This window comes from Morchella sextelata (genome assembly GCF_020137385.1).
Source record: "Morchella sextelata strain SCLS chromosome Unknown scls_11, whole genome shotgun sequence".
Lineage (NCBI taxonomy): Eukaryota > Fungi > Ascomycota > Pezizomycetes > Pezizales > Morchellaceae > Morchella > Morchella sextelata.
In genome coordinates this window covers 549,477-561,733 of record NW_025408626.1, presented here as the reverse complement: position 1 = coordinate 561,733, position 12,257 = coordinate 549,477, and the positions used below count along the sequence as shown (strand labels likewise).

Genomic DNA, 12,257 nt, shown 5'->3' with positions numbered 1-12,257 from the left:
TTACCCGGAGATCATACGATATCACTCGGAATCATAGAGTATCACTCTGTGGTTTGAAAATGTGGTATGATCAGATGGGTTTTGCTCAGAATGGGTATTAAATATAACTCGCGGAGGGTCTATACCCAGGCTTAAAGAGAATCTGCTCAATCAGTACACAGAACCTGAAAAAAGAGGTAAATTGGAAAACCCTAACCCTCTATGGCTACATCTAGGTATTAGGAGATGATAAACAGAGGGCTTTTAGGCTTTAAAAGGCGACTCGGTCAAGGTATTGTCGCATCAAGGCTGCGAGTGCTATTGTGTAACACAGGTCAAGATCGAATCTAAAGATTCAATTCTGACTGGATTTGATTAACCAAACTGCGACTTCTTCCGAACCAGACTCTATCCCATAGACCGTCAGGCCGAATTGTAATTAGAGGTATCTAACGCAGAGTGGAAATCGTGATATAAGGCACGCCTACAAGATTAGCAACGACAGAAACCATCACGGAGTTTGTGTGTGATGAATTATACGTTGTAACACAGATATACATATAAATCTTGCGTTTACCATATCACGATTTCCACTTTGCGTTAGATGCCTCTAATTACAATTCGGCCTGACGGTCTATGGGATAATATTGAGTTACATAGTTCGGTCGGCGAATCAGACTCTAGAGCTCTAATATGACATTCACAGATTAGTAGTATCGTCTATTGTCAGCTTAGTCTCGAATTAGAGCTCATGACAGTTAAGTAGAATTGGCCAGAATGTTTTAGAGACATGATAACTATATAGATACTTTAACTCACGTTAGTAGTGCTGATTTAAAGAGTTTTCAAGCGTAATAGCTAGTGTACGTACTCATGCAGAATCCCCAATAAAAAAATAAATTATAGTTGGTTATACGTACGATCTTCATGCATTACATGTAGTTTGACTTACGTTTCTTTCACATCAATGACTATATAGCTCGTTTACCAATCACCCTAAGCTTTTGAGAAATATGTTTTTGTTACTTTTTGTTTCGTTGTTGTGAGACGTACTGCCAGCCTCGAATTCATTCTAGCTTTAGAAATCCCACCCTCACCAGTGCAACGTTACCCGGACGTTTATTCGATTCACCCCACCAACCCCTCCATGGTATGGACATTTCTTTATCCTTGCATGCCCCGACTCCACTAATTACCATCCCCTGCAACACAATGACTCTAGCAAACGAACACATCAGTAAACTCCGCGAGTCCTCGAATTCGCAGTCAAATATGAAGGGCCCACGTCCCCTGACAATTGTCATAAAGCTTGGTTTGTTCCCCTTCTACTATTGCGGTTACTAAACTACTTAGGCTTTCAGTAAATAGGTTGTGAAGCCAGCGCAACCCGACGAAGAACAGAATTCGATTCACCACTTAAACCCCAAAACACAAAGCACAATAAGCTGGTCCCCAGGACTGTAAACCCGATCGATACCATTGTAATATCTTTGGTACCGCTTTGAGTTGTGGTCGGGTTCGCATTAAGTCTAATTTTTGTTCGGCCCCGTTGCGCGGATTTCACAACCCTTTACTGAACGCCTAGGTGCTATTGCTAAATGTTACAAGTAACTGACCACTACTAGGAACATCGTCAATCTGCGATGAGAAAACCCACGAACCTTTACTATCCAATCTCTCCCTACTCGTCGAGACATCATGCCGGCTCCGGCGAGAGGGACACCGAGTGATTCTTGTTAGCTCTGGCGCAATTGGTATCGGAATGAGAAGACTGGATATTGAGAAGAGACCGAAACATCTCGCGGTTGTGCAGGTTAGTCGCTTTGAGGGATTTATGTTTATAGGGAGGGAGGAAGTGCTAATTTGGGTGGGAGTAGGCAATCGCGGCAGTGGGTCAGTGCAGGCTTATTGCGCTGTGGGATGAGCTGTTCAAGCAGCTGCGACAACCCGTTGCGCAGATTCTCCTGACCAGGAACGATATCGCGGATGTATGTTGGCGAAGTTTTACCGCTGTGATGTTTACTGACCGTGGGGTAGAGAACACAATACCTCAATGCCGTGAATACATTGTCCGAGCTGCTCAACATGGGGATTATTCCCATCGTGAACGAGAACGACACTCTTTCTGTAAACGTACTAGCCTCGCATTCACCAAAACCGTAAGAATTGGGATTGATATGAGGCCAAAACACAGGAAATCAAATTTGGTGATAACGATACCCTCTCAGCCATCACTGCGGGAATGGTAAACGCAGACTACTTATTCCTTATGACGGACGTCGACTGCCTCTACACCAACAACCCACGTACCCACCCCGATGCCAAACCAATCGAAGTGGTCGACGACATATCGTCACTTAATGTTGATGGTACAATCCCTTCCCTTGCCTTAACAACCCCTACTAACAACTTTTGCAGTTTCTACCGCTGGTTCTTCTCTCGGCACCGGCGGCATGTCTACCAAGCTCACTGCCGCTCGCCTTGCCACCTCCGCCGGCGTAACAACAATTATCACGCGCTCCTCCACCCCCTCAAACATCTTCCACATTGTGCGCTACATCCAGTCGCTCAAGACCGAGTCTGCTACCAATACCCGCCCTGGCACCCCCGACACCTCCATTAATCCCCCTTTGACTGTTTCTGCCTCTGCACCTGTCACACCTCTGCGGTCCACCACTCCTGCACCACCAGCGACTACTACCCCGCCGCCGCTTCATACCCGCTTCCTACCCAAGCCGCGCGCTCTGCGTGATAGATACTTCTGGATCCTCCACGGCTTGGCCCCCCACGGCACGATTTACATCGATGAAGGTGCGCACCGCGCTCTCACGAGATCGGACAAGGCTGGGTTGCTTCCTGTGGGCGTCGTGGATGTGTCTGGCCATTTCGCGCAGCAAGACGCAGTGTCGGTCGTTGTGGTCAAGAGGCGAGCAGGAGAGGAAGGTGGTTATGAAGTGCTTGGGAAGGAGGTGGGAAGAGCGCTCGTTAACTATTCCAGCGCCGAGATTGCGAGGATCAAGGGCGAGAGGAGCGGGAAGATCCAGGAGCTGCTGGGCTATGCAGGTAAGGTTTACTTTATCCAGTTCTTTTTCGTTAAGACGTATTAACGATGTGTAGATTCGGAGTATGTAGCGTTCAGGGACAACCTCGCGTTCTTCGAGGTTGCGGCGGGAGCAGAGAAGGAAGATGCGCATGCGGTATAGATGTTTGTCATCTTGGTTCTTTAGGGAGTATTTCTATTTTTACTGGCCGGTTCCCAGTGGTTTATGTTTTTTTCCTAGATGACTGATCATGTGTGCGACTTGGAAAGCTGCATGTAATGACGAATAGATCAATCCATCATGAATGCAACTCGCTCGAGTGACAATCTATAAAGAAACGCCATCTCCTTCCTGCCCGCTAACTCTCTGTATGCAGTATGCTATAGATATACAAACAGGACGTGAATAGCATATAACCAATCTGGTGGTATTCTATTACTACATGTAGCATGGCCCCTCAATTAAAAACAAACATGCTGTCCTCGGTGGGGGCTCAGTTAAACCTACAAACTAAAAGCCACACTACATCAAGCCGGGTGCCGTATCTAAGTTTCTCTATGCCGGCCCTATAACTAAAATATACTCTCCGGGCCCATTTCCTCCCACAAATCAAACCCGTAAGAGCCCAGCACTCCAGTGCGGGGAGCCATTAGAGGTTACAATTATGTGTCCAGTAGAGGTTAAGGGTGTGTGGCAGATACGTGGTATCAAGATGACGCTAAGAAAATCCGGATAGATTATTTAACGAGGTTCCCTCTGCACCTCTTAACATACCCATCATCTATAATACTTCTCCCCAACACCTCATCCATCCAGCCCGGCAACACAGGCGCAGTAACATAAGACCGCATTAAGTCCATCCATCTGTGAAGCTTCCAGCTCTCCTGTTCATTCTGGGAAGGCTCGAGTTTCGTTTTGCCAATGTGGAATTCAGTGGTTTTATGGGATATATGAAGGCAATATGTTGTTGAGGTTTGTTCTTTTCTTTCCGTAATTAGGCCATGATGCTGTTGTTCTACATAGGCCCGCATTATTGAGTTACTCCTGGGTCATGGGATATCACTCGCGCGGAAGAAGGCGGTGGAAATATCCAGATGATGGAGAATACCACCCAGAATATCATTTATAAGAACCGCCTTTGTAGCTAGTCAATCCATGGAGAGGGAAGTTATTGCTATCTATCGATTCACAATCATAGTTCGATATTCACTGCACGATAAAAAAAAAAAAAAACGCAGCCCCAAACCCGTCTACTCACATTGGTATTCTCTAACTAGGTTTCTATCTACACTATCTACAAACAAGAGAAACAAAACCAAAAAAGGGACTTTTCCCAAAGAAAACTTTTACCGCAAACGCCCACAACCAAAACAAAAGTACAAACAAAAGCCCAACCAGTCCCATCTCCACACCTCAACGTCAGTGTCTCTCCCCACCATCAACCGTATACCCCCTGGCTACACCGCTTCTGCCAACCTCAACAATGGCACCCTTCTTCTCCTCCTGGCCCTCTTTCGCGCCCTCCTTCTCATACTCAACGACAAAGTCCGACCCAAGGCCTCTCCACGACCTCTTATCCCTCAAAAACTCGGCTGCGGGCGACACGACGCCGCCAGCGAGTACCTGCTTCCTACTGTCATCATTAAGAATGAGCGCTCCCGACCGCGGCTCCCCAGGAGCCTTCTCCTTCCGCTTCCGTGGCGCACGAGCAGCAGCCACATATCTGCCCGTCCTCAAGTCGAACTCAGGCGCCTCATCATCCTCATCACTCTCCTCCTCCTCCCCCTCCTCATTTTCCGGCTTCACAGGAGCGTTCAGGAGCGTCTCAAAGTCCACGATCCACTCGCTCCCCCACACGCGGCTTCGATCGAGTGCGATGCCGAGCTCAAACGGCGTGACGACCGGGCGATAGAACTCGCGTCCTGCCGCGCTCCCCACGATGCCTTGTTCCCAGCAGCCGATGCCGACCCAGACCTGGATCTCGTCGAAGTTTGCGATCTTTGCGACGTTGACCTTGCCGACGACGACGAGGTAGGGCTTGCGGCCGGCGGCGGTGATGGCGGCTTTTGTGTGCGTGATCATGGGGAGGTAGTTGCGCACGTTGAGGGTGTTGATTAGGACGCCTATTATGTTTGCCGTGCGGGCGTGTGAGAGGAGGGCGTAGCGGCGGCGGAGCAGCAGTGCGGTGGAGGTTGGAGTGGTGGCGGCGGAGGTGCCAGGAGTGTATGTGTGGATCTCTGCGACGCGGGATGCGAGGACGAGGAGGAGCGAGGGGAGGGGCTCGGCGATGTGGAAGAGTGTGGACTCGCGCATCTGCTCCGGTGGGGGGTGCGTTCGGTTTGGCAGCGGGGAGGACGGGTCGTGGACGATGTCTGTGGCGAAGAGGTGCGTGTAGCCTTCTGCCAGGAGCGCGGTGTGCAGCGCGGGGATGTGCGCGGTGTAGGTGACGTCGGCCATGAGGATCACGGGCGAGGCGCGGTCGGGGAAGGTGGCGGTGAAGCTGGACACCACTTGCGGGAGGGCAAGCGGGCACGTGGTGAAGACGTAGATGACGGGGAGACGGGTTGTGGGCGAGAGGCAGGAGCGGCCATAGTGAACCACAACGTCGGCGGAACAGTGCTCGGCGGCGACCTCGTCGATGCAGCAGGCCGAGTAGGACGTGTCGGCGAGGATAAACACTTTCTTTCTCTCTCCGGAGGTGCCGTCGGGGGTGTTCCCATTATTCTTACAGCAGCCACTCTGCGAGTCTTTAGGAGCGCAGGCGCTTTCGGAGCTGCCACAACAGCCATCAGACTTCTGGCCGCAGTATCCGTTCTGCTCTTCCGGGGCGGCGGCCTTGACCTCCGTGCTCTTCCGGGGGTCTGCTACGCCCTCGTTGATTCCCTTGGAGACTAGCTCGTAGACCCTTGTGCTATCTCCCAAAAGCTCGTCTGGGAATTGGAGAGCGATGCGGCGATAGCCCTTCTCGAGGATCTGCTTCACCGTGGAGTTGATCTCGTAGACCTGCGTAAACTCATCTTCCGGGAGGTTTGAGTAGTTGTTCTGCTCTTTGGCGGTGCTCGCGGGGTCGGTGAAGAGGTGGTCGTCGGGCGTGTAGAGGGCTGGTGCAGCGGTAGTTGTTGGTGGGGGGGTTGTCATTGCTGCTGCGGGTGTCTGTCTGTCTTAGAGAGAACGGTTGGTGGGGCGAAGGTGGGGTGTTTGGCTGTGGTGAGGGTTGGCTGGTTTGCATGCATGTTCCTCGCAGGGTAACCACAACCTCTACTTTTTTTATATCTGCATATTGCTAATATCCAAATATTATTGTTAGATACATTTGGACTTCACAAAACAATAGCTATGCCGTACAAAGCCCACTCAATCAATCTCCCCGCAGACGTCTTCTCGCTCGCTCTCCACCCGAGCAAGCCCTTACTGGCTACCGGTCTCTCCTCCGGCCATGTCTACACATACAAATGGCCCGAGGACGAAGAAGACGCCGACGACTCGGACGCCGACTCTGGAGATGACGAAGACTCTGTCGCCCACGAGTCCAAAGCCGCAGATGGCGGATTCGAACTCGCCTGGAAGACCCGCAGACACAAAGGAAGCTGCAGACAAGTAGCCTTCAGCGGCGACGGCGACAGTACCACTCCCCCGGCAACTGCCCCGGAAGAAACCCCCGACTGACAAATTGTTGCAGCGCTCTACTCAATCGGCACCGACTCCCTCCTCAAAGCCGCCTCCTCCGAGACCGGCCGCGTAGTAGGAAAATCATTCATCCCCACCCCCCGCAGCGGCGCACCCGACGCCCCCACCGCGCTCCTCGTCCTATCACCGCAGCACCTCCTCGTCGGCACCGACACCGGCGCCATCCACCTCTACGACACGCGCACCCCCGCGCTCGCGCCCCCCTCCGCAACCTGGAAAGCCGTCCACGAGGACTACGTCTCCTCGCTCACCGCTTTGCCCTCCACCGCCGCATCCACAACCGGCTTCTCGCGCCAGTTCGTCTCCACCGGCGCAACGACACTGACGCATCTCGACGTGCGCAAGACGGCCGCCACGCTTTTCACCTCCGAGGACCAGGAGGACGAGCTGCTGTGCTCCGCCTTCATCTCTGGCCTGCCGCGCAAGAACGGGCGCGGCGGGGAGAAGGTCATTACCGGGATGGCGAGCGGCGTTGCGACGCTGTGGAACCAGGGCGAGTGGGCGGACCATGACAATCGCATCAATGTGGCGAAGGCGTCGGGCGACAGTGTCGATGCGGTGTGTGTGCTGCCGGAGGGGTGGCAGCTGGGGAGCTCCGCCGGGTGGGGGCGCTTTGTGGCGTTTGGGGCCGGCGATGGAAAGGTGAAGGTTGTGAAGATGGGGAGTAATAGTGTTGTGGCGACGTTGGCGCACTCGTGGACGGTGGAGGAGGTGCGGGAGGGGGAGGGGACGGGCGAGGAGCGGGTGGAGGAGGGCGTGTTGGCGCTGGGAGTCGACTGCGAGGGTAGGATGGTCTCCGGGGGGGGCAACATTGTCAAGGTGTGGCAGTGGGAGGACGCCGTGGAGGATGAAGAGGGCTCGAAGAAGAGGGCGGGGAGCGATAGCGACGACAGCGATGAGGACGAAGAGGAGGACAGCAGCGACGAGGAAAGGGTGGCGAGGAAGAGGAAGAATAAGAAGAGGAAGGGCGGCAAGGGGAAGGCCAGGAGTGTGGGCAGGCAGCCGGTCGCCAGCTCCTTCAAGGGGCTGGATTAATTAATGAAAATTTAAAATAGAAATTAATTAGTAATTAAAAGTTGTTGCTTTTCAAATATTTGAGTTTTCGGGAATGGGTGAGATCGTGAAGTGCCTGGATTGAGTAACAGAGACGGAGGTCTAGCTAGCTAGCTGTTAGTTATTGACCCATTGATATCAAAGCTATTTAGCTAAGTATATTTTCAACCGCTCCCCGGCGTTGTAAAGCGCTGACATTCCTGGAACCCAAACACAGTTCACCAAACACCCCAACCCGAGTCCCAACATGCGGCGAGTGATAATCCATGACCGAACAATACCATCGAAATCCAGCGCGCCCACACCTCTTCAGGTCGAGATCGACACTAAAACCTCTGGGACCTAGTAGACCTAATATATATTCATCTATCCGATCGGTACCTCTAGACGCAGAAAAACAGACCATAGCACCACAGCAGGTACACCGAACACGAAGAAGCATAATCCCTCGATAGACAGAGGTAATGGTGCTCAGAGTCGACGGATAACAGACTCTTCATCCGCTGTAGTCTGGTAACGATAGGTGTCTGCTACGCCTGGTGGTGGTATCGGTGGTGTTTGCTAGTCATGAGGTAGAGGTGGAAGCTAGAGAAGATGAAGAAAACGGATACTGCGTGGGTGTTCCTGGGAGGGCGTCGACGACGAGGATAGCGGGTTGAGGGCGCGCTGTGTTTTAGTGGTGTCTTCTGATTTGTTGGCGGGGTGAAGGGGGTGAATGTCTGAGTAGGCTGCGTCTTGAATTCACTTGGGTTGCGTTTCTGTGTTTCTGCGGAGTATAAATACAGGGCTTTAGAATTCGGACTTGCATGGGGGGCTTACTAGGGGGTTTCGTTGGGGCGCCTCTTTGTGGGTGTAAGTCAATGCCGAAAGCAGAGCTGGATATCACAGGTCTATTGATAATGGGAGCAAAAAAGTATTCAAAAACCCAAAGGTAGGCAAGAAGTAAATTAAAGAAGCAAGTGATAAGGGCCGCATATTTGGCTACCGCGCAGCTTTGAAATATCACATTCCAGGCAAGGCTCAGCTACATATGTAGACTGTTTATTTTACTGGGTTCGACTTGAGGAGAAGAAGCGGGGCGCTTTTGGATTGAGATAGGTGCTTGGACGGCTTCTCGTCGTTCGTCGGCGGAGCCGTGGCAAAACGAATATTATGGATGGCTCATGAGCAGACATCGAAGGGTTAGGGGCTGATTCTGGTTCATCTTGGCACACCGCCAAGCTAGCTTAAGTACCACTACAGGCGCAGTGTCCACCATGGGCGGGTGGTCTAGTGGTTAATGGCTAGACTGCTCGTCGGGTTAGACACCGAGTGTTTGGACAAGGTCTTGAGTTCAAACCAGGGGTGGGGATAGTAACGTACACTCATCAATAAATCGTTGCAGTATCTTTTGTTCTTTTTACCTTTATTTTTTCTTTGTGTAGTGAGATAAAGTAGGAGGCTATTTTGGTTTTTGATTTTCTCCAGAGGAGGAAGCTAGGGGTGAGTGGTGGGGCTGGGAATCGACCCTTATTACTTACTGACTTTGCCTGATGTCTTTATACTATCAGCGTAAAGTCGTAGCGTTAACTCTTTGATAACGAAACTCCCCACTAATAGTACTCTACTTTCCGCAGTGGAGATAAGTTAGCTGGTCCGCTCCATCGGACTTCTACTTCACCCACTGGACTGGTGTCGATCAGAGCGCCCCTGCGGGAAACCGCAATGAGAACGAGTCAGAGCAGTGTGAAAACGTATGTTTCGCCCCATAGCACGGCTTCTAGAATGATGAACAAGCCCAGGTACGGACAGAGACTCACAACTAGAAGGGGAGCGAAGAAGGGTAAGCATGTCTCGACGGACCATGGGTTAGGATCAATGAGCAAAACCTCTTTCCCGTCTTCATCCTAACGCAGAAGTGCCTGTCTGGGATGGCAAAAGCCAAATTGGAGGGAGAAACGTTCAAGGTGCGGTATAAAGGGCCAACAGATATAGCCAAAAGCCGACCCTTTAAGAACTTAGGTGCATATCACCCCTATAGCTAGACAAGGATATTCCTACTTCAGTATTTGCTTTACACAGTATCCGGGTATACTTTGCAATTTGTAATAACGTCCTAGGGAGGAATCAAACCTCCAACTTCCTAAATCAGGATCTTCACGGTTGCAACTAGATTGGATCTATGGACGGAGGTGCTACTGCTACGCTGCTGGGAGTATGAGGGCCCTAGATGAGATATAGTATATTTATGTGGCTAAAGTTTTGTGTTTGGAAAGTTTATTCGGCCCTGTAAATTATATCGGTCTTGTCTTTTATATCTTGAGACCAATCCATAGCCTGCTTGTAATTGAGGTGGTCATGGTGTACTATCCATCACATACGAGGTTCTATACCGGAAATTGGCTCCGGTTCAAGCTGTGTGGCCAGACCATAGTTTACGAGGACGATCGCGCTTCGAGTGATAATTCATGAATATATCTTTTACAGCAAAGTTTAAATCTCACGGTAGGATCAAGGAGTAGGGTGAATTTATCTACAAGATAGGCACAACTACATCTATATACATCCTATTCACTAAACCAAAGGGGTGCAACTCCACCATATCTTCTATCCTCGGCTTGGCTCGGTCTTGGTTTTAGGATGATCTGGATCATGACATATCACTCGCAGTTCCGACACGTGCCTGGGGAGAAATCTAATTGCCTACGGGGGTGGAAGACTCAGGATTTTGTTTGGACTTTCACACGGGGTCACGAAGAGCACAATTATATATCTACGGGAGCCAAAAGAGACGGAACTCGCTTGCGGAAAAGAGCAGAGAGAGGGGCGGGATCGTAGCACATGTACCCACATCGCTCGTAGCACGATGCGTGACTGGGCCCATGGGGAGAGATCTAATTGCTGCAAACAGTCAGATCTTGGGATTATGAGTCTACAATGGGCGAGAGAGGACTCGAGGGTTTTGGTTGGTTTCACACGGTATCATGAAGAGCACAATTTTATTTCTAGGGGGAACTACGGGGAGCTATATACATTGATGATATCTAAAAACTTAGAGGCCAGGGGGAAGGGGACGAAACTTATATGCTTACAAAAAGAGGGAGAGAAGGGCGTAAAGAGATGCGAGAATGCGGCCGCTGAGAGCCAACGAGTGCCGAAGAGAGCCAAAGAGCCAAAAAGCCAAAAGCCAATAGGAACCGAAGAGAGTCAAACGGAACAAATGGTTTTTTTCGTCATCCCCTCGCAACAGCCAGGAAGAGAACGAGAAAACGGAGCCAAAGGAACAAAAAAGAGAGCCAAAAGGAACAAAGAAAAGAGCCAAAAGGAACACAAAAAAGAGCCAACAGGAACCAGAAAAGCCAAAAAAAAAAAAAAAACCCCACAAAGCCAAAAGGAACCAAACTTTTTCATCGTCCCCTCGCAGCAGCCAGGAAAACAATGAAAAAGAAGCGCAAGCACTCCCCAAAAAAAGGGGCCCCCCAGGTAAAGGGACCACGCTTTTTTTGCACAGAGCACACACCTTTCAGAACCTTGGGCTGCACCACCTAGAAAGGGACCCCCAATTCCCGGAGGAAGAGTGAGACCCCAACTAGACAGGCTAGGTAGGCTAACGTGTGCTCTGGAGAGGAAAGATGGGAGTGGGGGAAGCAAGCCTTATATAGCTTTTTTTGCGCCGACGTCGCAATCTTGGCACCTATGTAAAAGGTTAGGCTTAGACTGCGTACGTACATGTAGGCTCTTCTCGTCGTACGCTGCTGGTGGGTTAGGTTTACATCGTGTACGTAGGCTCTTCCCCTTTCCTGTTGCTGATGTTCCCCTTCTGATCCCCAGGGGTGCAGCACCCCATCCAAGATGTAACACTGTATGTGTTAGACCCATCTTGCCTCCCTTCTACACACTGAAACATAGACTAGACAAACACATCGTGATGTCTCACATACGCAGCCAACTCAATACATGTACCTACATAAGTACACCGCTCTATTACTATAAATGTACGTGCAGTACTTATACTACAGCGGTAATCAATCCACATACATTTAGTTTACCACTTAACGTTGATGTTCCCTTCACCGCATCCTAAACGTCTTGTTTTTATCTTACGCACGTAGAAGCAACTATACCTTATCCACCACACCTTGCTTCATAAGAGCTTGACCACTCCCTTGAGAAGCACATCTACGTAGTCCCCCCGCAGCTCCCACCAAAAGGTCATCAGCCATAAGAAAAGAAGAGAGAGGATCAGCCCTCGGGGAGCCCTTTCTAAAGTCATAGCTGTCAACCAGACCTTCTTCCTCGACCAAGGGATCTGGAGTTTCTTGCTTAAGAGGTAAGTGAAGATGACTCTCGAGATCTCACTCACCTACGCAATGGTAAGAGCCCATACGTGACGAACCTGCGAGGGAAGAAGAGGTTGCCAGGCATGGGGCAACGACATTTAAACCGACATGCGACCCAAGGCCTCGTAGTAGATACAAGTGGGCGCGTCAAAAGGTGAGCCGCGGATCGGAGAAGATG

General features: G+C 50.7%; 3 protein-coding genes across 3 annotated transcripts; 2 read left to right on the top strand and 1 right to left on the bottom strand.

Annotated features, from left to right (window-relative positions):
* Positions 1–1,131: 1,131 nt before the first annotated feature.
* Positions 1,132–3,182, top strand: H6S33_001581 (uncharacterized protein; the record flags this gene model as incomplete). The annotated part of the gene is made up of 7 exons (XM_044832925.1): positions 1,132–1,291; positions 1,605–1,792; positions 1,857–1,967; positions 2,017–2,106; positions 2,174–2,348; positions 2,398–3,042; positions 3,097–3,182. 7 exons carry the CDS (start codon positions 1,132–1,134, stop codon positions 3,180–3,182), a joined length of 1,455 nt encoding a protein of 484 aa, XP_044693642.1.
* A 1,257-nt stretch (positions 3,183–4,439) lies between these two features.
* H6S33_001580 (uncharacterized protein) lies at positions 4,440–6,158 on the bottom strand (the record flags this gene model as incomplete). The annotated part of the gene is made up of 1 exon (XM_044832923.1): positions 4,440–6,158. The coding sequence occupies one exon, from the start codon at positions 6,156–6,158 to the stop codon at positions 4,440–4,442; it is 1,719 nt and encodes a 572-aa protein (XP_044693641.1).
* Positions 6,159–6,356: 198 nt separating this feature from the next.
* On the top strand, positions 6,357–7,742 carry H6S33_001579 (uncharacterized protein; the record flags this gene model as incomplete). Its single annotated transcript, XM_044832922.1, has 2 exons — positions 6,357–6,642; positions 6,700–7,742. The coding sequence occupies 2 exons, from the start codon at positions 6,357–6,359 to the stop codon at positions 7,740–7,742; spliced, it is 1,329 nt and encodes a 442-aa protein (XP_044693640.1).
* Positions 7,743–12,257: the final 4,515 nt, after the last annotated feature.